The sequence below is a fragment of the Globicephala melas genome, chromosome 8 (assembly GCF_963455315.2).
Source record: "Globicephala melas chromosome 8, mGloMel1.2, whole genome shotgun sequence".
In the NCBI taxonomy this organism is placed as follows: domain Eukaryota; kingdom Metazoa; phylum Chordata; class Mammalia; order Artiodactyla; family Delphinidae; genus Globicephala; species Globicephala melas.
The window spans coordinates 7434536-7458467 of record NC_083321.1 but is presented as its reverse complement, the minus strand read 5'-3'; the positions used below and the strand labels follow the sequence as shown (position 1 = coordinate 7458467).

At 60.7% G+C, this 23932-nt stretch overlaps 1 protein-coding gene across 10 annotated transcripts; it reads right to left on the bottom strand.

Moving 5' to 3' along the window:
• Positions 1–2001: 2001 nt before the first annotated feature.
• Positions 2002–22739, bottom strand: CDC42BPG (CDC42 binding protein kinase gamma). Of its 10 annotated transcripts, none has more exons than XR_009564793.1 (38): positions 22491–22739; positions 19885–19976; positions 19719–19802; positions 18941–19036; positions 18481–18629; positions 17869–17962; positions 17415–17615; positions 17041–17289; positions 16501–16580; positions 15557–15654; positions 15381–15461; positions 15016–15107; positions 14735–14914; positions 14225–14317; positions 13967–14091; positions 13817–13889; positions 13519–13625; positions 13318–13432; positions 12956–13104; positions 12787–12875; positions 12422–12474; positions 12239–12337; positions 12088–12147; positions 10384–10489; positions 9954–10087; positions 9733–9872; positions 9557–9638; positions 8682–8898; positions 7656–7718; positions 6933–7532; positions 5837–5934; positions 5671–5755; positions 5447–5567; positions 5192–5309; positions 4914–5037; positions 4707–4795; positions 3622–4239; positions 2002–3200 (listed from the first exon to the last, which is right to left on the bottom strand). XR_009564793.1 is itself a non-coding variant. In XM_060302954.1 (38 exons), exons 1-37 carry the CDS (start codon positions 22648–22650, stop codon positions 3626–3628), a joined length of 4635 nt encoding a protein of 1544 aa, XP_060158937.1. In that variant the 5' UTR covers positions 22651–22739; the 3' UTR covers positions 2002–3200; positions 3622–3625. The 10 variants fall into 10 exon arrangements, 4 of the variants coding, with proteins under 4 accessions (XP_060158937.1, XP_060158938.1, XP_030689564.2 ...); XR_009564794.1 differs by having other exon boundaries at positions 4707–4792; XM_060302954.1 differs by having other exon boundaries at positions 3622–3664.
• Positions 22740–23932: the final 1193 nt, after the last annotated feature.

The following is a 23932-nucleotide window of genomic DNA, read 5'->3' as shown; positions in this document are numbered from 1 at the left end:
GTAAAGCAAGAGCAGCAAAATGTTAACAATGGTGAATCTAAATGAAGAGTGTAGGGAGTTCATATTCTTTTTTTTTTTTAATATTTATTTATTTGGCTGTGCCAGCTCTTAGTTGCGGCACACGGGGTCTTTTAGTTGCGGCATGCAGGCTCTTAGTTGCGGCATGTGGGATCTAGTTCCCTGACCAGGGATTGAACCCGGGCCCCCTACATTGGGAGCGCAGAGTCTTTTTTTTTTTTTTGCGGTATGCGGGCCTCTCACTGTTGTGGCCTCTCCCGCTGCGGAGCACAGGCTCCGGATGCGCAGGCTCAGCGGCCATGGCTCACGGGCCCAGCCGCTCCGCGGCATGTGGAATCCTCCCAGACCAGGGCACGAACCCGTGTCCCCTGCATCGGCAGGCGGACTCTCAACCACTGTGCCACCAGGGAAGCCCGAGCGCAGAGTCTTAACCACTGGACCACTAGGGGAGTCCCAGGGCGTTCATATTCTTTCAATCTTTCTGTAGGTTTGAAATTTGTCAACATAAAACTTTGGGAGAAAAAAAAATGTTTAATGTAAAACTGTGAAAATCTTTTGGCTAAATTATTGAGAGGTGCCAGGGAAACAGCCATTTCTCCACTTTGGTGAGGGTGGCTGGAGGCCCTAGCTTGCAAGAGGCCTCGGTGTCCCTGCCCTGGGCCCTCTCTTTGGGCTTCTGCATCTCCATAGGCAAACATTTCCTGAGTGAGCTGAAGGCATTTTATACTCATTGTCTGGCCAAAGTCTCACAAGAACCTCCCATGAGATGGATTTTATGATCCCCACTTACAGATGGGGAAACTGAGGCTTAGAGAGGTCAGGTATCTTGCCCATAATAGCAGAACTAGACTGGAATCAAGGCTGCACTCCTAACCAGGCCCTGGAATTTCCCAGGCACCCTCCAATCCGTATCTCTAACCAGGCCCCTTTGCCTAACTTTAGGGCCCTCCACAAGCCTTAGGGCACAGCCTGCCCTGATCCCAGCACTTATCCTCCTGCCTCACCCAGCCCAGCCTCAAGGCCTGGGTCCTGCCCAGTCATGGACACCCCAGATTAGAACAAGTGAGACCCCTCCCAGACCTCCCCTCCCCCTACTCCTCTCAGCAGTCTCACCTGGGTGGGGCAGCAGGATGTGCCCTTCAGATCCACTTCCTCCCGTCTCCACCCTGCTCTGGACCCCAAAGGCTGCCCTCTAGACCTGCAGAAACTCAGCTCTAGGGGCGTCTGGCTGCTGCTTGGGTTTGGACCAAAGCAAGCAGGAGATGGGAGGGAGGGAGTAGAGTGAGGTGGAGGAATTAATTTCCTGGGCTGCCTTCCTGCTTGGCCATGGCCAAGGGCTTCTACTGAGAGCCATAGCTCCCGCAGGGTAACACCTGCCTTTTCCTGCCTGGCTGACCTGGGGGTGATAACAGCTCCTCACTGCGGCCGCGGCTCAGGGCACCGCCACTCCTTGGTGGGTTCCCCTGATGCTGCCCACACTTTTGTAAACCGTCCCTTCGCTTTTTTTTTTAAAATTAATTAATTAATTATTAGGCTGAGCTGGGTCTTCGTTGCTGCACACGGGCTTTCTCTAGTTGTGGCGAGCGGGGGCTACTCTTCGTTGCGGTGCGCGGGCTTCTCATTGCGGTGGCTTCTCTTGTTGTGGAGCATGGGCTCTAGGTGTCTGGGCTTCAGTAGTTGTGGCTCTAGAGCGCAGGCTCAGTAGCTGTGGCGCTGGGGCTTAGTTGCTCCGCGGCATGTGGTATCTTCCTGGACCAGGGCTCAAGCCCGTGTCCCCTGCATTGGCAGGTGGATTCTTAACCACGGTGCCACCAGGGAAGCCCTGTCCCTTCGCTTTTAAACTCTCCTCACTTACCCCCATGTGAACATCATCCGATTTGTGAAAATACATGAAGACAACCTGGTCTTCAGCTGTCTCTGATGCCCCCACTCCTCCCTCCATTTTCTAAATCCCAGGAAGACAGATCCAGGTGGGGAGGCCAGCAGCTTACAAAGTTGTCTTTATTGGTTTCTTACTGCCTCACAGAGTGTCAGGGTCTATCCCTCCCGGGAATATGGCATTTGAGGAGATAAATATTTATTTTGCTCCCTACTCATCAGTAGGGGGAGGTTTAATAAAAATAGTAATATAATAACAATAATAATGACTGTGATCAATAATAAAATGCCCCTATGATCCCCTAATACACAGGTGGTTGAAGCTTTGAGAAAAATGACCCCCCGCCTTTCTGCGAAGGGCCAGAGTGTGCCTGGAAACCCGTAGGGTGCCCATCTCCCACCAAGCAGCCCTTATAAATACCCCCCCATCCCATCCCTGGCTCGGAGTTATCTTCCTCCTGGACAAATTAGATGACAATGTCAGTTGGCTCTCAGAGCCCCTCCCTCTTCCCACCCCCACCGACTCCCCCCAGACAGAAGGCGCCTGTGCCTGTGCTCTCCTAGCTCCCTCTCCCTCCACCCCCTCCTCTGGCCTCTCTCTTCTCCATCGCTCCTCCTTTATCCTTCTGTCCTTCTCCTCTGGATGGCTTTCACCTCCTTCCAATCACTCTCCCCTCCTCTTGCACTTCCTTTCCTCCCCCTTGCCTCTCTCACCTCCTTCACCAACATCCTCTCCCTCCTTCTCTACCTCTTCCTCTGGATTAGAGCCTGTCTTTCCTGCCCTGACCCTGAGCAGAGACTGGGATATGCCCCAACTCAACCTCCTTGGGGGCTAGACAGTCCACAGCCACGACCCCAGACTGCTCCCAGGAACCCGGCCCCTCTCTGTCCCTCTCCTGGACTCTTGATCACAAGACTCCGGGGGCCTGGCCCTGGAAGTGACAGCTTTGGCAAAATCACCCCTGGACACTGGCGCAGAGGGGCCCCCAGGGCAGAAGGGGGCCATCCTATCCCCCATGGCTAGCACAGGCTGGGGCTGGGAGCAGAGTGAAGGGCGGGATGAGGGCTGGGAGTCAGATCCCGCCCCGGCCCTGTCCTAGCAACCCAGGCCATGGCTGCCCAGGCCAGGCCTGCCGAGTCCGAATTTCCACACGTTCCGGACCGGCCGGAATATGGCGTTCCTCAAGCTCTTTGCTCTCTCGCATCTTTCGGTCCTGGGATTGGGGGTTGGGCCCCGCCGGAGGGTGTCAAGGGGAGCTCTCAGATTCAGGGGCCAGGGGGAGGCTCCGGGGCCGTTCTGAGACCTGGAGTGGAAACAGAAGGAAGTCAGGGTAGAAGGAGGAAGGCAGGAGACTTCCCTGGTGGCACAGTGGTTACGACTCCGCCTGCCAATGCAGGGGACACGGGTTCGAGCCCTGGTCCGGGAAGATCCTACATGCCGCGGAGCAACTAAGCTCGTGCACCACAACTAATGAGCCCGCGAGCCACAACTACTGAGCCCGTTCGCCACAACTACTGAAGCCTGTACGCCTAGAGCCCGCGCTCCGCCACAAGGGAAGCCACCGCAGTGAGAAGCCCGCGCACCACAACGAAGAGTAGCCCCCGCTTGCCACAACTAGAGAAAGCCCGCACGCAGCAACGAACACCCAACGCAGCCAAAAATAAATAAATAAATTTATAAAAAAAAAAAAAAGAAAGAAAGAGGAAGCAGGACTCTTCCCTCACCAGGTCAGTGCCTCCCAGAGGCTTCCCCAGGACACATCCCTTGCTGCAGCAGGGCCATCGGAGGAGGTCAGATGAGAGGTGGGGTAGGGGTACGTGAGAAGAGCCTGAGGAAATCCTACTGAACTCTGGAGCCCAAACCAAAGCCCCTTTGTTCATTCACTCCATTCTACATTCAATCAACGAATAGGCTTTACTCCAAGCAGAAGACAAACTTGACCCCCACAATCAAGGAACCCAGATGAAAATCACAGCACAGCAGGATCAACAGTTAGGAGGTGGAGGGAGGAGGGCGGCAGTGACCACGTGACCAGGCAGCCAAGTGGTCTCTGGAGAAGATGACAGTGGTGCAGAGCCTTGAAGATGGCCTGGCCCTTAATCAGGTGGATGACGGGAAAGGGTATTTCAAGAGAAGCAGGGGAGACAGCAGGGGTGAGGGCTTGGAGGTGTGAAAGAACATGGTGGTCCCAGGGCTCTGAGTGGCTTGGTGCAGCTGCAGTGGGGGTGGCAGTTGGAGACGTGGCTGGAGGGGGAGTGGGAGCCTTCCTAAGTCCTTAGATCTTCCTGGTCCGCAGCCAGAGTGGACTGCTCCCTCCTCTGACCTCTCGCCCACAGGAGTTCCTAGAGCGGGAAATCCCTAGCAGTCCAGCGGCTAGGACTCTGCACTCTCACTGCTGAGGGCCTGGGTTCAATCTCTGGCCGGGGAACTAAGATCCCGCAAGCCAAGTGGCGTGGCCAAAAAAAAAAAATCCAAGAGCTCCCCTGCTGTGGTGCTCTCCCCTTGTGCCAGGTACCTCCTACAGGTCTCATAACAATAACCTCATTTTACAGGCGAGGCAAGCTCAGGGAGGCTGGGCACCTCGCCCAGGGCCACACTGCTGGTACAGTCAGAGCCAAGACAGTCAGACCTCGGCTGACCTACCTCCAGGCCCCTGCTGGGACCCACTAAGGGGCGAGACAGGGGAGAGTCAGCATCTCTTAGCATCCAAGGCAGGGATGGGCTCAGCTTGTTCTCTGGCCTCAGGTCCCAGCACGAAACAGAAATGCCTGCCTTTCAACGGGGAAAGGGAGAGCCCCCACTGGCTCACCTGTATCAGGGAGGCCACGGGGCTCAGAGATCCCTGGGGGCAGGACACCGACTCGCTGGACAGAGACGTCCAAGGCTTCCTCTTCACTGCTCCAGGAGCAGGATGAGCAAGGGGACAAAAATCCAGGGTCAGGTTTGAAGGGTCCAAAGGGGATGGAAACACGGGGGAGGGATGCAGAGGTAGTGGAGGCTGTGAGGCTGTCCTTACTGTGGTCCGCGTCTCCAGCGAGGCCGTCACTGACCATGGAAGCTGGGCGCCGCGGGGCCTCAGAGAAGCTGTGGGGCCGCTGCAGGCCAGAGCTGCGGGCACCTTGGCCCTTCTCTTCCGGAGCCTGTTGGGGACAGGGTGGAAGGCTGGAACCAGGTCAAATGAACTGCGTACGGCCTGGACGCCCTGAGGTCCCGGGTCCCATGTAAGCAGAGGCCGGTGATTGGCTCAGCCTCACCAGGGAGGCTTGGGATTGGCTCCAGAGGACTCACACTCACCGGGGGCAGGTCCCTGGCGCTGGGCCTTCCGTCTGCAGGGCCCACGTGCACCAGGTGGTTGAAGTTGGTGGGGGTTGAGATGAGCTTGGAGCGCACAAAAGGGTCCTTCAGCATCTCCCTACAGGGGGAAGGGGTGAAGGGAGGGAGGCGGCGAAGGTGACACCTTCCTGCCCTCTCCGGGACAGCGAGGTTCGTGCTTCGTCCCGCCCCCAAGAGTAGGAGGTCCCGCCCAGCCACCGCAACACGCACGCGCACCTGCGCTGCTGCTGCAGCTGCTCCTCCGACACGCGGAAGAAGAAGCGGCGCTTGCTCTTGGTGCGGAACAGCTGGCGCCGGCTGTTGTCGGTGAGGTTGGGGATGTCGAACTCGTCCTTATCTGCAGGAGCAGCAGAGAGCTGGGCGGTGCTCACAAGATCCCATGGCGCCAGTCAACTGGTGCTCAGGGTCACACCCCTTCCTCCACCCCCACTCTCCCTCACCTGCCAGCAGGTTCCTGAGGTAGGTCAGGCGGACCTTCTCGGTGCCAAAGAGGAACAGGGAGCCCTCTGGGTTCAGGGGTCGCACCTGAGGCAACAGGCACAGAGGTCACGCCATACTACCCGACCACACCCCAGTCCAGCCCCAGGGATCTGAGCGGGCCCTCACCTTCTTGAGTGGCACCGTCTGGACCCATTCTGCTTTCCTCACATCAAACACATCGATGGCGTTCTCGCTCAGCACTGTCAGGTAGGGGGCTGCGTAACCTGTAGAGTGGGAAACTGTGCTGTGCAGCCCCAGGCAAGTGAGGCACCTCTCTGGGCTTGTTTCCCCCTCCCTATCACAGGGAACACCCTGTTTACTGTCACAGCACCGTAACTTCCACGCCCCACCAAAGGTCCTTCTTCTTCTCCCGGTTGCCCCACCCAACCTCCATAGCAAGTTAGAGATAGCGATCAGGGAGCACTCACTCTAGCCACGCCAGCCTAGTTCTAACCATGTTGCACAGTTTTCCTCCTTTAATTCTCAAACAACTCCGGGCAGGTAGTATTATTGCCCCTAACTTAAGATGAGGGAACGGAAACCCCAGAGCTAAGTCTCACTCAGTGGTGAGTGAGCGCTGGGAATGGGCCCCCAGCAGTCTGGTCCCAACCCACAGGCCTCACCCCCAGACGGGCGATTGTTCATAAAAGGAGTGCTGTCCCTCTCTTCCAGGCTGTAGCCCATCACACAAGCTACCTGTGGACATGTGAGACTCCTCCGCTGCCCTGTCCATTCATTCATTCATTCCTCCAAACATTCATAGCCTCTGGGGTGCGCTTGCCTGGGCTGGGTACTGGATGTGATGAAGAATTCCAGGCCCCCCACACAAAGAAGGTGCAGAGAGCCAGGGCAGAGGTGTGAACAGAGGTGGGGCAGCAAGAAGGAGCAAAGGACCGATCGTGGGGGGAGGGAGGAAGTGTGAAAGCTGTAACGATAGTGACAGCAATCATGGGGGTCATCTCTGGAGGGCCTACCAGCTCTAGGCCCTGAGCTGCCACTGGGGCTGGACTCGGTTAAGAGTTTGCCAGGTACGGAAAGGAGAGTACTTCAGGCAGGGGAAGATGATCCCGTGCAAGCCACCGAGGGTGTGGTCGGGCAGGAGGACACACGCTGGCCTCCGAATCCAAGCTCAGGAGTTTGGGCAGGGCCCTGTCTTCCTCCAACGCGTGGGCTACACCGCAGGTGTCAGGCCCCACCCAGCCTGGCCCTCCAAAGGCCTCACCCCAACCCGTGGGCACTGCTGGCCACAGCAGCTCTTGGATGCGAGACTTGCGGCCGGCGCTGTCCACATAGACCCCGGCGGTGGTGAAGAGCAGCAGGAACTCACTGAGACTGAGCTCCACGGCGCCCAGGGCCTCACCCAGGCCCCCGCGGGATGGGGGCAGCTCCTCAGGCACCAGACCGGCTCCCAGCGCTAAGGGCGCAGCCTCGTTGAGCAGCGGGTAGAGGGTGAAGGCGCCAGCTGCGCCCACGCACAGCCGGTCACCCAGCAGCCCCAGGCTCTGCACAGGTGCTGGTGCCTGCAGCTCGCGGATGCGGCGCTGCCAGGGCCCCGGGCCTGGACCCAGTTGGTAGCAGAGCACCTGGCGCTTGACTGCGACACAGAGCACGGGGGTGCGGGCCTGCAGGATGCGCCCGGCTGCCAGGACCTGGCAGCCTCGGGACTCGGGGATCTTGGCTCCTGATGCCTCCATGTTCTCCAGCTCGGCCAGGGCAAAGAGGCGCACGCTGGGGCCGCGGCCGCACAGCACGACCAGAAGGCCCGCGGTGGGGCTCACGGCCAGCCGCTGCACCCGCCGGCACTCACCCACCTGGAAGATGTCTGTGGGGTTGGCGAGGGAGAGTGTCACCGGCAGGTCGGTGAGGAGCGGGTGGGTGCCCAGCCTCCTCTGTCCCCCGGGGCTGACGCGCACCCACGCCCGCCCTGGCCCAGCCTGGTAGGTACCGTTGCTGTGCAGGTGGATCACAAACAGTCCCTCCTCAGTGCCCAGAGCAAGCCGTTTCTGGTCTGGTGGAGGGAGGGAGGGAGAGGGTCAGGGGTCCAAAGGCCCATCCAGAGGCAGGAGACTGGGCAGGCTGCCTGCCCTTGCTAAGCTTAGGTTTCTCCTGAGGACACTGTCCCTGCATCACTGGACCCTTCTGTCCCAGAGTCTGGACTGGCTCTAATAGGGAAGGGCCACGGGGACAGGAGTCAGGGTGAGAGGCCCCCCACCCTGAGCTGTGGGATTTGGGGTAAGTCATGTCACCTCTCGGAGCCTTGGTTTCCCCTTATGTAAAACGGGGATAATAGTGGTTAACCTTTCTCACACAGCTGCTGTGAGGCTGTGGAGAGATGAAGCAGTGCAGGGTGAGTGTTAAGCTCACAGCAATCCCTGCTCGACAAATGCCCTCGTCCCCCGGCTCCAGACTGACACAGGGGACCTGGAGGACGCGGGCAGTGGCTCCTGTAGCCCCCGTCCTGAGGGGTTGCAGGGAGAGGTCCCAGCCCGCCGGGGCAGGGCCGCTTCGGGGCCTGGCTGCCGGGGGAGGCCAGGGAGGCTCCTCTCCTGTTCCCCAGCTGTCCGATACGGAGGCCCCACGGTGCACCAGGCTCCTGGCTGAACACAGCAGCCCCAAAGGAGACAGTGTGAGGCTCCCCCATGGTCACCTGGCTGCTGGTAAGGGTCAGGAGCGGAACCCTCCTTTATCTCTTCCTAAAGCCTCTGCTCTTTTCGCTCACTTGAGATTCTTTTAGAAAAAGCAGAAAGGAGGGCGCAGAGAAATGGAGTGGCAGAAGCCAGGCTCCCAACCCTCGGCCCAGGTCCCTCACCACACAGCTGTGCCCAGAGGAGAGGCGAGGAGGACACGTGCAGGAGAGTCCACAGCTCAGGGCTGCAGGGACCGGGCAGTGCCAGCGGCCCTAGTGACCGTGGCAGCCCGGGACTCCTCCCCCGAGCCTGCCTGGGCGACGCCCCCTCTGCGTGAGGCTCACCGATGATGGCGGCACAGAGCGCGTGGGACAGCAGCGGCAGCCCGTTGTCGTAGGCCTCCTTGAGCGTGTACACCGGCCGGGGCCTGGGCCGTGCGTCCAGCAGCAGCTGCTGCAGCTCGCGCAGCACCTGCAGCCAGCGTTCCCGCTCACCCTCGCTCTCCGCCAACAGCAGCACGGTGCACGTGGCGGGCGGCACCGTCAGCTGGGAGGCCGTCACCTGCGGGCGGGGACCCAGGCTGGGGGGCAGAGGGCCAAGAGCCAGCCATCCTTCCTCCAGGGGCTGATGCTTATTAGCACTGGCCTCGGCTTGCCCGGGGCAGTGCTAGGTGCTGTCTTGCAGCAGGTGATAAGCCAGGTGGGCTGGTCAGACAAGCATGGGGACGACTCCTCCAGAGCCGTGGGACCAGTGCCATCGGAGGGGAAGGATGGGGCATCGTGAGACCACAGGGTGGGGCCCCCTCACCCAGGCTAAGCAGTGAAAGACGACTTTCCAGAGGAAGACACATTTCTGCCGGAGCCTGGGGGATGAGTGGAGTGACCCGGAGTGCTTGAGGTGGGGGAGGGGCAGGGAGCTGGTAGGGTCAGAGATGTGGGGCCTCAAGGCTACGGTTAGGAGCACGCTGAGGGCGATGGGAAGCCGCAGAAGCGTCCTAAACGCGGCAGGACACAACCAGCTTCATATATGGAAAACTGCACTGCAGGATGAAGTGTAGCTACACGGACCAGAGCGGAAGCCACCGTAGCCATCCATGTGGAGGCGAGGGGGCGAGAGGAAGGGGGCAGCCATGGAGATGGAGAAAAGTGGCTGCAGTGGGGACAGCACAGAGGCAGACAGGGGTCTGGTCCATCACCCTCCCCCGCCACCCCGAACTCACCCTAAAGATGCGGGGCAGGTCCCTGGATTGGGCGTGGATAACATCCAAGGCCAGGACAGGCGTGGCCGAGAACTGGGGGTCCCTGGGAGGTTCATGGAGCAGGTCAGTGGTCGCACGGCCCCGGCTGCCCCCTTGACCCACACATCCCCTGCCCCAAACTACCACCTGGCACCCACCTCAGATCCAGTGCCTGCAGGAGGGCCCCGCTGGCCGGGCTGAGCCTCGGGTCTGGGGCATCAAACAGCAGCAGGCGCGAGTCACTGAGGGCGGCAAACACTCGCTGCCAGCCCCGCCGGACGCCCGAGGGCCGTGGCACCTGCGGGAGAGCAGGCGTGGGAGGGCCTGCCAGGGCCCAGCCACCCACGCCCATCTTCCTCCTCCCCCAGCGCGGGCTCACCGACAAGAAGCCCTCGTAGGCGGTGCCCGTGCCCGTTTCAGGGTGCACTCCCAGGGCCGTGTGGAGGAGGTCAGGGGGCACGGGGCAGGGTGGGGCCTGTGGGGCACAAGTCGAGTGACAGAAGTAGCCGCAAGCTGTGGGGAAAGCGGGAGCCGACGGGTGGTGTGAGGTGGGGTGCGGACAGCCCGGACCCAGGACCCTGGGCACTCCCAGCCCCAGCTCCCCTCGGCCTGGCACGGATTCCCCGTAAAATGAGAAAAGAGAAAGGAAGCGGAGCAGTGGGGAATGCTGACCGGGAGGCGCCAGTGGCCTGGGCTGAAACTGCCCGGGTGTGGCAGGCTTGGGGCCACTTCCGTTCCCTCCACCTAGGAGCTGTGGCGGGCGCGTGGGAGGCTGGTGTGCAGGGGGGTGAAGTGGGTGAGGGTCTCACCGTCACAGCCCAGGCCCTGGCGGCCCAGGCCCAGCATCAGCGAGGTGCAGCGGAGACACTTGGTGGGGGATGGGAAGCTCCGGGGGCGCAGCGTGTGTGAGCCAGGCTGGGGAGGGGGACACGCACATTACCCATGCCTGATCCTGGCCTCCGAGGGCCTCGCACCGCCCCGCGCCCCTGCCACCGTCACCAACCCGGCCACCCTGAGGTTCGTGCAAGACCAGTGCATTTGGGCCAGGTGGCAGTGTGAACTCTGAGCCCCAGGGAGCCTGTGGTCGTACTCAAAACTCATTGCCCATTTTTGGATTGGGTTGTTTGTTTTTTTGTTATTGAGCTGCATGAGCTGCTTATAAATTTTGGAGATTAATCCTCTGTCAGTTGCTTCATTTGCAAATATTTTCTCCCATTCTGAGGGTTGTCTTTTGGTCTTGTTTATGGTTTCCTTTGCTGTGCAAAAGCTTTTAAGCTTCATCAGGTCCTATTTGTTTATTTTTGTTTTTATTTCCGTTTCTCTAGGAGGTGGGTCAGAAAGGATCTTGCTGTGATTTATGTCATAGAGTGTTCTGCCTATGTTTTCCTCTAAGAGTTTGATAGAAGACCTAAATAGACATTTCTCCAAAGAAGATATACAGACTGCCAACAAACACATGAAAGAATGCTCAACATCATTAATCATTAGAGAAATGCAAATCAAAACTACAATGAGATATCATCTCACACCAGTCAGAATGGCCATCATCAAAAAATCTAGAAACAATAAATGCTGGAGAGGGTGTGGAGAAAAGGGAACCCTCTTGCACTGTTGGTGGGAATGTAAATTGATACAGCCACTGTGGAAAACAGTATGGAGGTTCCTTAAAAAACTACAAACAGAACTACCATATGACCCAGCAATCCCACTACTGGGCATATAGCCTGAGAAAACCATAATTCAAAGAGAGTCATGTACCAAAATGTTCATTGCAGCTCTATTTACAATAGCCCGGAGATGGAAACAACCTAAGTGTCCATCATCAGATGAATGGATAAAGAAGATGTGGTACATATATACAATGGAATATTACTCAGCCATAATAAGAAACGAAATTGAGCTATTAGTAATGAGGTGGATAGACCTAGAGTCTGTCATACAGAGTGAAGTAAGTCAGAAAGAGAAAAACAAATACCATATGCTAACACATATATATGGAATTTAAGAAAAAAAAATGTCATGAAGAACCTAGGGGTAAGACAGGAATAAAGACACAGACCTACTAGAGAATGGACTTGAGGATATGGGGAGGGGGAAGGGTAAGCTGTGACAAAGCGAGAGAGAGGCATGGACATTATATATACACAACCAAATGTAAGGTAGGTAGCTAGTGGGAAGCAGCCGCATAGCACAGGGAGATCAGCTCGGAGCTTTGTGACCACCTGGAGGGGTGGGATAGGGAGGGTGGGAGGGAGGGAGACGCAAGAGGGAAGAGATATGGGAACATATGTATATGTATAACTGATTCACTTTGTTATAAAGCAGAAACTAACACACCATTGTAAAGCAATCATACTCCAATAAAGATGTAAAAAAAAAAACAAACTCATTGCCACCACCGCCAGCCCCACTGCAGTCTGCCAGCCAGAACGCACGTGGGGGGAACCCAAGCGGGTCCTTGGAAACCTGGCAGAATGGCTTGGTGCCCCCGCTCCGCCCCGCCGGGCACTGACCTTTGCAGGAGGACCTTCTGCAGGGGGTGTGGTAGCAGCAGGCGTTCTGGGGAACACACCCTGCAGGGGAGGGCGAGCAAACAGGTGAGCCATGCACAGGCAGAGGGTGGGGCCCAGGCCCCCCAACTGCGGGTCTCCTGTCGGTCCTCACCCCCAGGCGCAGGCTGCGGCGGCCCTCTGGCCTCAGCTCGGGCTCCAGCCCAGGCTTCAGGGCCTCTCCTGAGACACCGGGGTCCTTGGTGGAATCCTTCTGGGGAATGGGATGGGGGCAGAGTCAAGGTCCCTGTGTCCTCCCCTGGGACTCTGCCCCAGCCAGCCCCGCAACCGTTCTTACCTCTGAGCTCCGGAAGGACAGGAAGGGAATCAGGGAGTTTGAGGGCTTGGTGTCTGCAAACAGAGGGCATGGGTCACTGGGACCAGGGACTCCACCCTAACACTTGTCACTGAGGAAACCAGGGGCCAGGGCGGGGTCCTCAGTTTCCACCTCAGTAAAATGGGGAAATGACCACAGGCCGGGAAGTGTCGGGGGGCTGGCATACAGCAGGTGCTCAGTAAGTGCTAGCTAACAGATAGTGGGTTAGGCAGCAGAGTCTGGAACAAACTCTTGTCTCCACAGCCCGGCCAGGCTGTCGTGGGACTCCCTTGGTGACCTGGAGCAGAGGACTTGCTCTAGGACAAGGCATGCAGACGGCCACTCACCCCCCGGCCCATGGGCCCGCAGCTCCTCCCGGAGGGTAGCCAGCTCCTGCTGCAGGCCCTGGTTGTGCCTCTCGACCTCCTGCAGACGGCTGGGGAGAACCAGGCAAGAGCTCGCCACAGGCCTCCGCGTGGGTCCTGGGCCCCTCGCAGTGCCTGCCCGTGGTCTCACCTCTCAGCCCGCAGCTGGGCCTCCTGCACCTGCGTCAGCCGCTCCTGCAGGCCCTGCTTGGCCCGTATCTCGGCCTCCAGTGCTGACTGCAGCTCCAGCCTGGCCGACGCCTCCATCTTCTGCAGCCGCCGTGCCTTCCACTGGTGATCCTGGTGGCCAGGGGGAATCAACGTGAGATGCCCCGAGGGCCTGGCTACCTCAGCGGCCCTCTCCCACCACACCACCTGGCCAGGCTCAAAGCCCCAGCTCTGCCCCTGACCCAGTGTGAGTTTAGGCAAGTCCCTGATCTTCTGTGAGCTAGCGTCCCTACCCGTGGAGTGCGGCTCCTGGCACCCCTCCCCCTGGGTGTCCCTGGGGCTCACCAGCGGCCGGGCAGGGAGAGTCTGGGTGCCCACGTTCCGCAAGGACTCCAGCTCCTCGGCCATCTTGGTGGCCAGCGCCTGCAGGTAGCCTCTTGACACCTTCTCATCATTCACCCTGATTGGGAAGGGGGCTCAGGGTCAGGGGCTGCGCCCTCAGCCCAGCCTGGGCCCAGCCCCCGCCCTCAGCCCCGGGGCACCCACCAGCTGAGGATGTCGGCAATCTGGGCCTCCCAGTTGCTCTCCGTCTCCTGCTGCGCGCCCTCCAGTCTCTGCTTGCTCTGCTGCTCCCGTTCCAGCTCCTCCACCAGCTAGGGGCCCGGTAGGAAGGAGGGCTCAGCCCCCAGGGGCCCCAGTGCCCCTGAGGCCCACCTGTGTCCACCCTCGCTCACCCACTATGGCTGGCCCGCAGCCCTGGCAGCTCTGCCCACCCGGCCTGCCGGCTCCTCGCCTCTGTCCCACCTCCTGCCTGTCTCTCCGGCCCTCTACCCGCCCTGCTCACCCGCTGCTGCTCCCGGCTCAGCTGCTGGTTCTCCTCCTGCAGCCGGCACAGAGCCTCCTCCTTCCCACGCGGCCTGCGGGCGAGGAGGACGACTCCGTGACTCCCAGCTCGGGCCCTCGCCCTGTCCCCTGCCCCGGCTGCCCAGCTCACCCGTGGCCGCGGGCCTGCTCCAGCTGCACATGCAGGGCAGCCACCTCCTGCCTCAGCTGTGCTTCCTGAGGCCTGCTGCCCTCAGGCAATCCTGTGCCGTTGGTCTCAGAGGCAGTGTGGATGGTCTGCAGGGCATGGAGAAGGGTCAGGGCAGGGGCCTGAGAAGCCATGGCCCACCCTACCCCTGGGGCCTTGCCCTGAGGACCCTGAGCGGGGCCAGGCCAAGAGAAGTACCGCTTGGCGGGGGGAAGGCACCACCTTGATCTGGGGAGGCTCCTTCTCCAGGCTTCGCTCCTGCCGTCTCTGCAGCTGCATCACCTCCTGGCTCAGGGCGGCCACCTGGGCCTGCAGCTGGGATGGGAGCAGAGGCAGTCAGTGCTGACCTTGTCCACCCCAACTCTTTTTTTTTTATTTTTGGCCGCTCCTCGCGGCATGTGGGCTCTTAGTTCCCCGACCAGGGATCAAACCCGCGCCCCCTGCAGTGGAAGCGCGGAGTCTTAACCACTGGACCGCCAGGGAAGTCCCCGTCCACCCCAACTCTTGGCCTTGCTCCAGACTCTCAGGCTCTGCCGACTGCAGCAGGAGTGGAGGCGTTGGACCCTTGCCCACCCTACCTGTTCCCTCGCTCAGGTCTCGGCCAGCCACAGAGGGGGTGCAAAGGCACTTGGTGTTCCCGGCACCCCGAACCGAGCTCCCCAGCCTTCCTCCAGCCACACCAGAGGTCCTGGGGGCAGGGCCCTGTTGCTGTCCCCGCCCCCCATCACTCACCTCCCTCTGGGCATCCCAGGCTTCCTCCAGCTGGGAGCTCAGGGCCTGGGTCTCGCTGGCCATGGCCACCTCTCTCTCCTGGGCCTCCTGCAGCTTCCGGAGCAGCTCCTCCTGCCACCCCTGGGCCCTGCACAGCTCCTGCTCCTGCGCCCGCAGCCCCGCCCGCACCTCGACCAGCTCCTGGGGTCCAGGTGGCGGTGGGGAGGGCAAGGCCTGGAGTCAGTGCACAGACCTCCTTAGCCTCGAACTCCGGGCCACTCAGCCACCTCCCCAAGCCCTACCTGGAGGAGCTGGTCTCTCTCCTGCTGCACGTCACTGTCCTGGCCTGGGCTACCAGCCGGGCGTCCGTCCACCTTGCTGTCCCTCAGCGTCTCTGCCGGGAATTGTCACTGAGACCCGCACATGCTGAGAGCCCAGCCTCAGCCAGGAACTCTATGTGCAGTATCTCACGGAACCCTCACCCCAGCCTGGCCCATTTTCTACATGCAGACTCAAGAGAGTTTAAGATACTTCCCTAAGATCACACAGCACGTACGTACAGAGCAGGGGCAGGACTGGAACCCAGGTTGGACTCCGGTGTGCTGGGAAAATAGCTCGGCCCCCAAGGTGAGGGTAGAGGGGAAAGAGACGGGGTGCTGGGGGGTACCTGACAGCCTGTCCTGCAGAGTCTGCACTTCCTTCCGTAGCTGCTCCAGTTCCCGAGGGTCTGAGGGGGTCGGCAGAGCCTCTGTGTTGGGGGGCACCCGCAGGTGAGGAGCTCGTTCTGCAGCGGCAGCCCCCGGGGCAGACCCACCCTGCCCAGCCCAGCCGGCTCCCCCGTACCTTGGAGCTTCCGGCTCAGCTCCACCTTCTCCTGCTCCAAACAGCGGAGCTTCCGCTCCAGGGCAGCCAACGGCTCAGAAGTGCTCTCAGGGCCCAGACTGGGGAGAGCAGGGCAAGAGTTGGCAGAGAACCACCCCCCAGCCTCCTCCACTTTTCTGCATCCAAACATTCATTCACCTAAGAAACACCCGCTATGCACCAGCTCTGTACCCAAGTCTGGGCTCTGTGCTGGGAATAAAAACAATCAAGACCAGACCCTGCCCTTAGGAGGCTCCAGGCTGTTAGTGTGGGCAGCAGCCCAGAGCAGTGGTTCCAGGGTCCCCGGGCCCTGGTTCAAGCCCCAGCCCTGGCCCTTACAAGCTGTGTGACCTTGAACATATCAGAATCTCAGTTTTCTCACAGGAAAATGCAGGTGATGCTAGGGGCTCTTCCAAGGGCGGTCAAGAGGACTCAGTGATAAGGGCCCAGGGGACCCCACGCCCAGCACACAGTGAGCGCTCCACGAGTGAGGGTCAGATGCATCCGCATCTGCTTACACGTTGCAACTCCCACTCCCCCAGGACCTCGCTGCAGTCTCAGACCAGCCCCACAAATGGAACTGGGCTGAGAGCATCCTGCCCATTTTATAGGGGTACAAAGTAAGGCTCGGGGAGTGGTCCTAGGCCTCTGGCTCCAAGTCCAGTACTCGCCCAGCCAGCCGTGGAGGGTCCTGTGAGGGCCAGATGCTGGGGCAGGACCCATAGGAGGCATAGCCCCACCAGGACCTTGAGGGCATGGGGGACTGTCTGGCTGAGGGCTCGAGCACACTTCCCGAGCACCTGTCTCATGCGGATACCAGGTGGGCCACTTGGTTACTTTCCCAGGGTCCTGATGGGCTACGCTCCTGGTGTTCTCCAGGCCAGCAGACCCCAGCTTCCCACAAGGTGTGTGAGGACTAGACTCACCTGCCTGAGGTGTAGGTGAAACCCACAAATGGCAGGTGGTGGCCTAAGAAGGTCCCGTGGGAGGGTGGCGGCAGGGTCCCCTGCAGAAGGAGGAGAAGGAAAGGTACAGCTCTGTACCTGTAACAGGTACAGCTCCAGGCGGAGGCTCGAGACCCAGGAGACCCCCTGGGACTGAGTGCCGACCTCCTCCTGCTCAGGTGGGAACCTAGAGGGATAACACAGCCCCCCCACCCGCAAAAAACTACAACTCCCATAAGTCTTTGAGGTTCCGGCCTCCCAGGTGCTGCTGGGAGTTTTCTTTCTTACATGATTTCTGATTAACAGGATGACACTTGTGGTCAAAGGACCTTCACTTGGCACAACCCACCTTAGTGCAGGTGAACCAGCCCAGGTGAACCATAACTCCCACGAGTCTCTGGGGTCTGAAGGCCTCATCCCCAGCCCACCAACTGCTTTGGGAAACTTCGCGGTGCGGGGGAGGGTCCCACAGCCACTGAGATTCAAGGCAGTTTCCCCACTGCTGTGGGCCCCTCCACTCACCGGATGGTTGAGGGTGTCGTCATCCACGTCGAAGTTGGAGGTGTCCATGGGCCCGCGAAGCTCGGGGATGTAGGGGGCAGTGCTAGTCGCCAGCCGCTCCCAGTCTATGCCTTCGAAGAAGGGGTGGTTCCGGAAGTCGTCCAGCCCTCCGTGGCCCAGACGCTCCTCCTGGCGGCACAGCAGCTGGCGGATCAGGTCTTGGGCACTGGCCGGCACATCGGGCACATCTGGGGGGAACTGCAGGTGGTCCTGCAGGCCCGGGGGAGGGGTGCAGGTGAGTATCCAGAATCCCACCCTTGCCTCCGGGCATCTCCAACCTCGCAGACTCAGGAGTCCCGCTGCCTTCCCAGAACCCCAGGGCCTGGTGGCCAGACCTCATGGTTCATGATCTTGCCGTAGGTTTCCACCAGGGATTCCGCGTAGAAGGGCGTCTCCCCAAAGAGCAGCTCGTAGGCACAGACCCCCAGGGACCACCAGTCACACTGTGGGCCGTAGTGGCCCCTGCCCTCCTCCATGGCCTGCAGGATCTCAGGGGAGATGTAGTCGGGCGTCCCCACTGCCACCGACGAATCCACCTGTGGGTGGTGGTGTTAATGACGCCATGACCATGGCCTCAGGCTCGGCCCCTCACCACGGCCTTGGGTCTGGGCCTAGCACCCCAACTCCCTAGGGCTTGGCTAGCATGGTGCCCACACCTGGGCCCCAGGCCTAGCCCCTCCTTCCCCTGGGAGTCTGATGCCACCTGCACTAGGCCTGGTGACTCCTGCTCCCCTGGGAGTTCTCCCAGCCAGGTTCTCCTCTGTCCCCATCTAGGGCGGGGTCCCTTACCATGCCACTGTTGTTGAGCCGTAGGCAGGAGCCAAAGTCGGCCAAGCGGATGTGCCCATTCATGTCCAGCAGGACATTGTCTGGCTTGACGTCCCTGGGGGAGGACAGGGAGAGTGAGGGGCTTGATCTGTGCATGTGGATGTGCATTTAGGCACATGCCTGGGTGTGCGAGTGTGTGTATGCTCGCACGTGTTCCTGCATCCACATGTGAGCAGTGTGCCCACGTGTGTGTGGGGGAAGGATGGTGGCCAGGCCTCCTGGCTCCCAAGAAGGAAGCTGGTTAAGTTGGGGAGAGGGACCCATAGGACGACCCTTGGAGGCAGCTGAGCGTACCATGGGGGACACAGGAGTCAGACTCCCCCAGTGCAACCCACGGCTCGGCCACCCACTGGCTGAGTCACCGTGAGCCAGGTGCTTACCTGTGCTAAGCCCTGACTACCTCATCTGGAAAATGGAATGATAGCAGCTCCCATCACACAAGGTTTTGGGTGTGAGAATTCAAAGGTTCTGTGCATATGAAGCACCCAGCACAGCGCTTGGCACTTATGGGTCAGCTGCCCCCAGAGCTGTCAACAGGGACTGAAAGTGCAGCAGGGGCTTTGGGGACCCCACCTGTGGACGTAGCCCAGCTGATGCAGCGAGTGGATGGCCAGCACCATCTCGGCCAGGTAGAACTGGGCCAGCTCAGGCGGGAGACGGTCCTCAAAGCGGCTCAGCAGAGTGAGGAGGTCCCCCCCAGCATAGTAGTCCATCACCAGGTACTAGAAGGTGGTGGGCAGGGGGCAAGAATCAGATGGCGGGGGGGCACCTGCCCCAGGGACCCATCTCCCACCTGCCTCACAGGGGTTCCACAGGGTTCTGGGAAGGCAAGGCTGTGTCTCCCAGAAGCTCTGGGGCAGCCAGCTCCCAGCCAAACCTCAGGCAGGAGGCTCTAGGCCTGAGCTGGTGGGGAGTGGAAGCCTTTTCGTCCCAGTAGGAGGGTCTCTCTCTTCCTGGATCAGTGCTTCTGGCCCCAAAAGCCTTCTCCTTTGTCCCTAGGTAACCCCCCTCCAGCTTTGCTGAGCATCCTCACCAGGTACTCCTCATCCTGGAAGGCGTAATGCAGAGCGGTCACCCAGCGGCTGTCCCCCTTCACCAGAACGTCCCGCTCCTCCCGGAAACAGGCCGTCTGCAACAGTTTTGGGGCACAGGGGGTAAGGGAGGAGGGTGGGATCGGAGCCCAGGAACCCCACCTTGCCAGCTCAGGGGATGGAGAAAGAGTCAGTTAAGTCTAGGAATGTGGATCAAGGTCACCTGTGTGAGCCTGAGCCTGTGCTTTATGGCTCTGGGCCTCAGTGTTATCATAAAGAAAATGGGGGGACTTCCCTGGTGCCACAGTGGCTAAGAATCCGCCTGCTTATGCAAGGCATACGGGTTCGAGCCCTGGTCCGGGAAGATCCCACATGCCGTGGAGCGACTAAGCTCATGCGTCACAACTACTGAGCCTGCGCTCTGGAGCCCGCGAGCCACAGCTACTGAAGCCCACATGCCTAGAGCCCATGCTCCACAACAAGAGAAGTCACTGCAACGAGAAGCCTGCGCACTGCAACGAGGAGTAGCCCCTGTTCACCACAACCAGAGAAAGCCCACGCGCAGCAATAAAGACCCAACGCAGGCAAATAAAAAAAAAGGGACGAAAATGGGAACAATTCTGCTTGTTCTAAGAAAGGCTTATTGTGTGGAAGGGATAGGAAGAATACGCGCTGCTGGGGGTGGATCCCCCTCCATGTTCAGCAGCCATGCCCGGCCGCTTCCCCTGCAGGTCTCGGAGGCCTGTAGCCACCCAGAGTTCCCCCAGACGCAACACTGACCTCGGCCCTCTTCAGCATCTCCCACTTGTGCAGCATTTTCATGGCAAAAATCTGGCCACTGTCCCTCTGCCTCACCACAGCGACCTGAGGCCACAGAGAGCACTGGGGTCAGTCCAGCCTGGGTGCAAACGCCCTCCTACCCACTACCCCAAGGCCCTTTGCTCACCTCCCCGAAGGCCCCTCGGCCGATCACCTTCAAGATCTCAAAGTCATCTCTCTGCAGCTGCAGCTCTTTCACCTTTGCTATGAAGGGACTGACTGAGGGCACACAAAGTGGGGCTCAGAGAGCCTGCAGGGAGGCTCTCTCTCACCTGCAGCTCCCACAAGGCCAGGGCAGGGATGACCTCCCCAGGGATGGCCTGTGGCCAAGGGGTTGACAGGAGCTGCAGCCCATTCAGCCACGATCAGGAAGCGTGGAACGTGGGGTCCTGGCTTGGCTGACTACCTGGCCCCCCGGAATCCATGGTTCCCTGGACCCCTGTCCCCAGATTCCAGGTGGCCTCTATCCCAGGGGCTGATGGGATTTGTAGTTCTCCCCAGCCTGGGGGCTGACCATGGCTGGCCAGGTCACCCTGGAATGATGGGGATACCATTCCCACCCCCAGCTCACAGTTCTTGGCCCTTTAGCAGGACCAGGCCAGGGCCTGTCTTGGGAAACTGGACCAGCAACATTCCTTGTCCCCAGAGAGGCTTCTCTGCCACTGAGGAGCTGTGGGTCCCTCTGTAGGCACAGAGGTACCTGGCTGGAGTGAGGCCTGGGGCGGCCCCGGAGGACAGGTAGGGCATGGTTCTACGGGGCTCTGGGCGGGCCGGCTCTGTGCTCCCCGTGTGGGGCCTCCTCAGGCCGGAGGCACAGTGAGGTCTGCCCAGGTTCTCACAAGACTCAAAAACGGGCCAAAACACCTTCCCCTGGCGCCCGACGCTGGCACCTGAGGGTGTGAGTGCTCAGGATCTCCTCCAGGCCTGACCAGCCCTACGACTCTGAGCCCTGCCTCGCTCTCTGGACCTGCATCTGGCCACGAACCTCCTCCTTAGAGTCCCTGACACTCCCAGGAGGGACATGTCCAGCCACTCCCCGGCCCTTCTAGGCCTGGAGGAGCCCCAGGCCTGTGGGAGGTGAGGGGGCGCAGCAGGGGTTGGGGGCAGCTACAGTCTGGCTCCTTGCCTCAGTTTCCCCCTGCCAGCAGGTAAACTCCCTGCCAGCTGGGCAGGTCTGTGGTTGGGACAGAGAGCTGCTCCACAGGTTTATCAGGCAGAACCCCCCCAGCATGGGTGGTGTGGAAACCTCATTACAGAAATTAATTGTCTTTTTCCTGGGTCCATGTGTGCAGCTGGGGAGGAGCAGCTGCAGGTCTGCAAGGGGGAACCCGAGGTGAGGGTGGCTACCCACCAGCCAGACAGGGGCCAAAGCCTGGGGCTTAAAGCCAGGAGGACCCAGGCCCCAGGACAGGCTGCCCAGTCCCCTTGCCATGCTGCACGGATGGGGGCTCTGGGCAGGAGCAGGGACAAGTTGAGGCAGGAGCAGAGTGAGTCACCGCTCTGTGAGTTACCTGGGGAGATGTCAACAGACAGGCCCCCACGCTGGGGTCCAGGGCAGAGGTGCCAGAGGCAGGCAGGGAGGAGCACACGTGTGTGTGGGCATCACAGGGGGTGATGACAACACAGACACACACACATAAGGTGCAGGAGTACCGGGGAGACAGGTGGGCAGCAGAGGCAGGGGCCCTCTGACTGCCCTCACGCTAGAGGGAAGGGCTGGCACTGGGCCCAACTCACTGGCATGTCTCACAGGCCCCTAACCGTGCCAGGCTGGGCCTCGTGCTGGCCCAGATCTCAGGAGTGCCAGGAATGCTAGTCGCCCACTGGGCAAACACTCGCCTCACCCCGCCCTCCAAGCCAGGCCCCCCTGTCCTTCCCCCATGGCCTGGACAGGCGTGACCAGGGAGCCCTTGGGGTGGCACCAGTGCCCACACTGGATTCAGGGTCATCCCAGGCCAGCCACTCCCAGTGACTCAGATGAGTCAATGCCAGGAAGGGGTGCAGACCCACCTCCATCCAGCCCCCTGCCCCAGCCCTGGGGAGCAGCCCTCAGGAGGCCTGGGCAGCCGCTTGCGCACAGAGGGTCTGAGGTTGGTTCCTGTGTCGTCTTGGGTGGTCTGGTGTGCAGGGAAATGGCAGTGTGGGGTGCGGTGGGCAGGGGATGCCTGCAAGTGTGCACTACCTATGGATCTGTGAGCGGAAGGAGACAAGTGCGTATCAGATCCAGTGTGGGTGCGGGGGTCGGCAGGGTTCCCTGGGTCTCTCCAGGAGCTGCACGTGAGTGTCTCAGTGTGTCTGTGGAATGTGGGAGCCAGAGAAAGCATGTTTGTCAGTGGGTCACATGCACAGGGGTCTCCGTGTGAGAGGCTGTGTTCTCACAGGTCATGAGATGACTCCGTGTGGAGCGTGTACTGTGTACATGTGTCTGGGGTCTACTCCTGGGGCCAAGTTTCTGTGTGTGTGAGTGAGATGTGTGTGGTGCACTCGTGCCAGGTTCTGGGAGTGGGAACAAGTGTGTGTGTGAATCTGAATAAGGGTAAAGTGTGTAGGTGACTGAGAGGGCCGGGGTCTGGTGGCATGTATCAGGGCCAGTGCGGGTCGTCTGGGAAGGGGAGAAACCTGTGGGAGTGCGGCTCCCCGCGGGAGGGTCTGTGGGCGTGGAGCACGGAGGGAGAGGCTCCTGGCGCGGTGTCCCTCGGGCAACCCCCCCACGGTCCCTCCCGGGCCACTCACCCCAGCTCAGGAACTGCGCCACGTTGCGCTCCCGCCGCAGGGGGGCGCTGCTGAGCTCTTGGTGCAGCCCCAGAAGCAGATCCAGGAGGCCGTCGAGCCCCGGGCCGCCGCCGGCCTCGCCCCGCGCCAGCCGCTCCAACGCGCGCAACCGCCTCTCCATGGCTGCGGCCGGAGTCTAGAGTCGAGCCGCCCGCATGCCTGCCCGTCGGTCCGTCCGTCTGTCGGTCCGCGCGTCCTCCCCCCACCCTCCCGCCCTCCCCGCTGTCACCTTTCTCCGGAGCCGCCTGCCCGCCCTCACCTGGGCGCCGCGCCCCACCCTCCGCCCCGCCCCCCGACGGACGGGCAGGTGTGCGCCGGCCAATGGGAGACGCGACTGGAGGTGAAGGTGGGAGGGCGGAGGCGCGCGGGGGCGGGCCCAACTCCCGGCCAGGAAGTGGGGGGGCGGGCCCCGAAGAGTAACTCCTGGGCGGGGCGGAGCAAGGAAGGCGGGGTGGGTTAGGGGTAGGGGGGATGGGGGTGTGGGGGGGTGGGGATGGGGAGAGGGGGCGGGGTGGGGGAGTGGGAGGAGAGGAGGAAGGGGTGTCCCATCGCGGCCCGGACGGCCGCACTTATCTTCTCGCAGCCCCAGGCCCAGGCCCACCATGGCCCTCGCCGGCCCCTATCCTAGGTGGGGGATGCCCAGGACACTGCAGCTTCCCTCGCCCCCTGGAACAGGGGCAGCCTCTCCCTCAGCGCAGGGAGAGGGGCTGGGGACTCCCGCGGCCCCGGAGCCGGATGGGAGTTGTAGTCCGCTCCCTCCCCGGGATGCCGGCCTCTCGGCACCCCCTCCAAAAAACTGGCTAGTTTCTGATTTAATGTTGTTTGCATCGTTACAGCCGACCTGGGAGACCGGTAGGTGAGGCAGGGATGGTTACACCCATTTGGCAGATGGACACACTGAGGCTTGGGAAGGACGAAGGTGAATTGAGGGCTGAGGGTGAGGAAGCCTCGCAGCTAGACCCTGGAGTGGGGCGGGGCTGGTAATGTCACCACAGGCTTTTTAAGCCTGGGAGGCCCGCCTGGAACGTGAGGGCCAAGGAGAGGTCGAGGCTGGGTTGGAGGAGGTGGGAGAGGGGAGGGACTGACTCTGTCCAGTGATATTTCTGACTTCTGTCCAGCTGTCTTCAGCTGGGCTGGACCAGACGCCATGGGGCTGTGGGGCTGTCCAAGAGGAGGGACCAAAGGGTGGGGCATTTTAGTGGCTTCAGACAACAAATTCTTCCATTAAAAAATCTCTTTGGAGATTTGCCTCCCCCCTCAGATGGGGACCTTCTTGAGTCCGTACAGGGTTAATTTGCCAGTGTTGAGGGGGGAGGCGCTCTATGAAGTTCTGAGGAGCTGAACTGAGCGTCCCTAGCAGCACACGGGGGGCTTCCCCCAGGGTCTCCCATTTGATCTCCTCA

Bases quoted from the DNA above. Each gene is read 5' to 3' on its own strand.
- CDC42BPG (XM_030833704.2), bottom strand. From the start codon at position 22,650: ATGGAGAGGCGGTTGCGCGCGTTGGAGCGGCTGGCGCGGGGCGAGGCC. The intron at 15,462-15,556 runs GTACGGGGGAGC...CCCCCAACACAG, and splicing joins GCTGAGCCGGAAGCTCCAAG to AGGCTCTGCCGACCCCCTCA. The intron at 13,626-13,816 runs GTGAGCAGGGCG...CCGGGCCCCTAG, and splicing joins TGAGCCGGGAGCAGCAGCGG to CTGGTGGAGGAGCTGGAACG.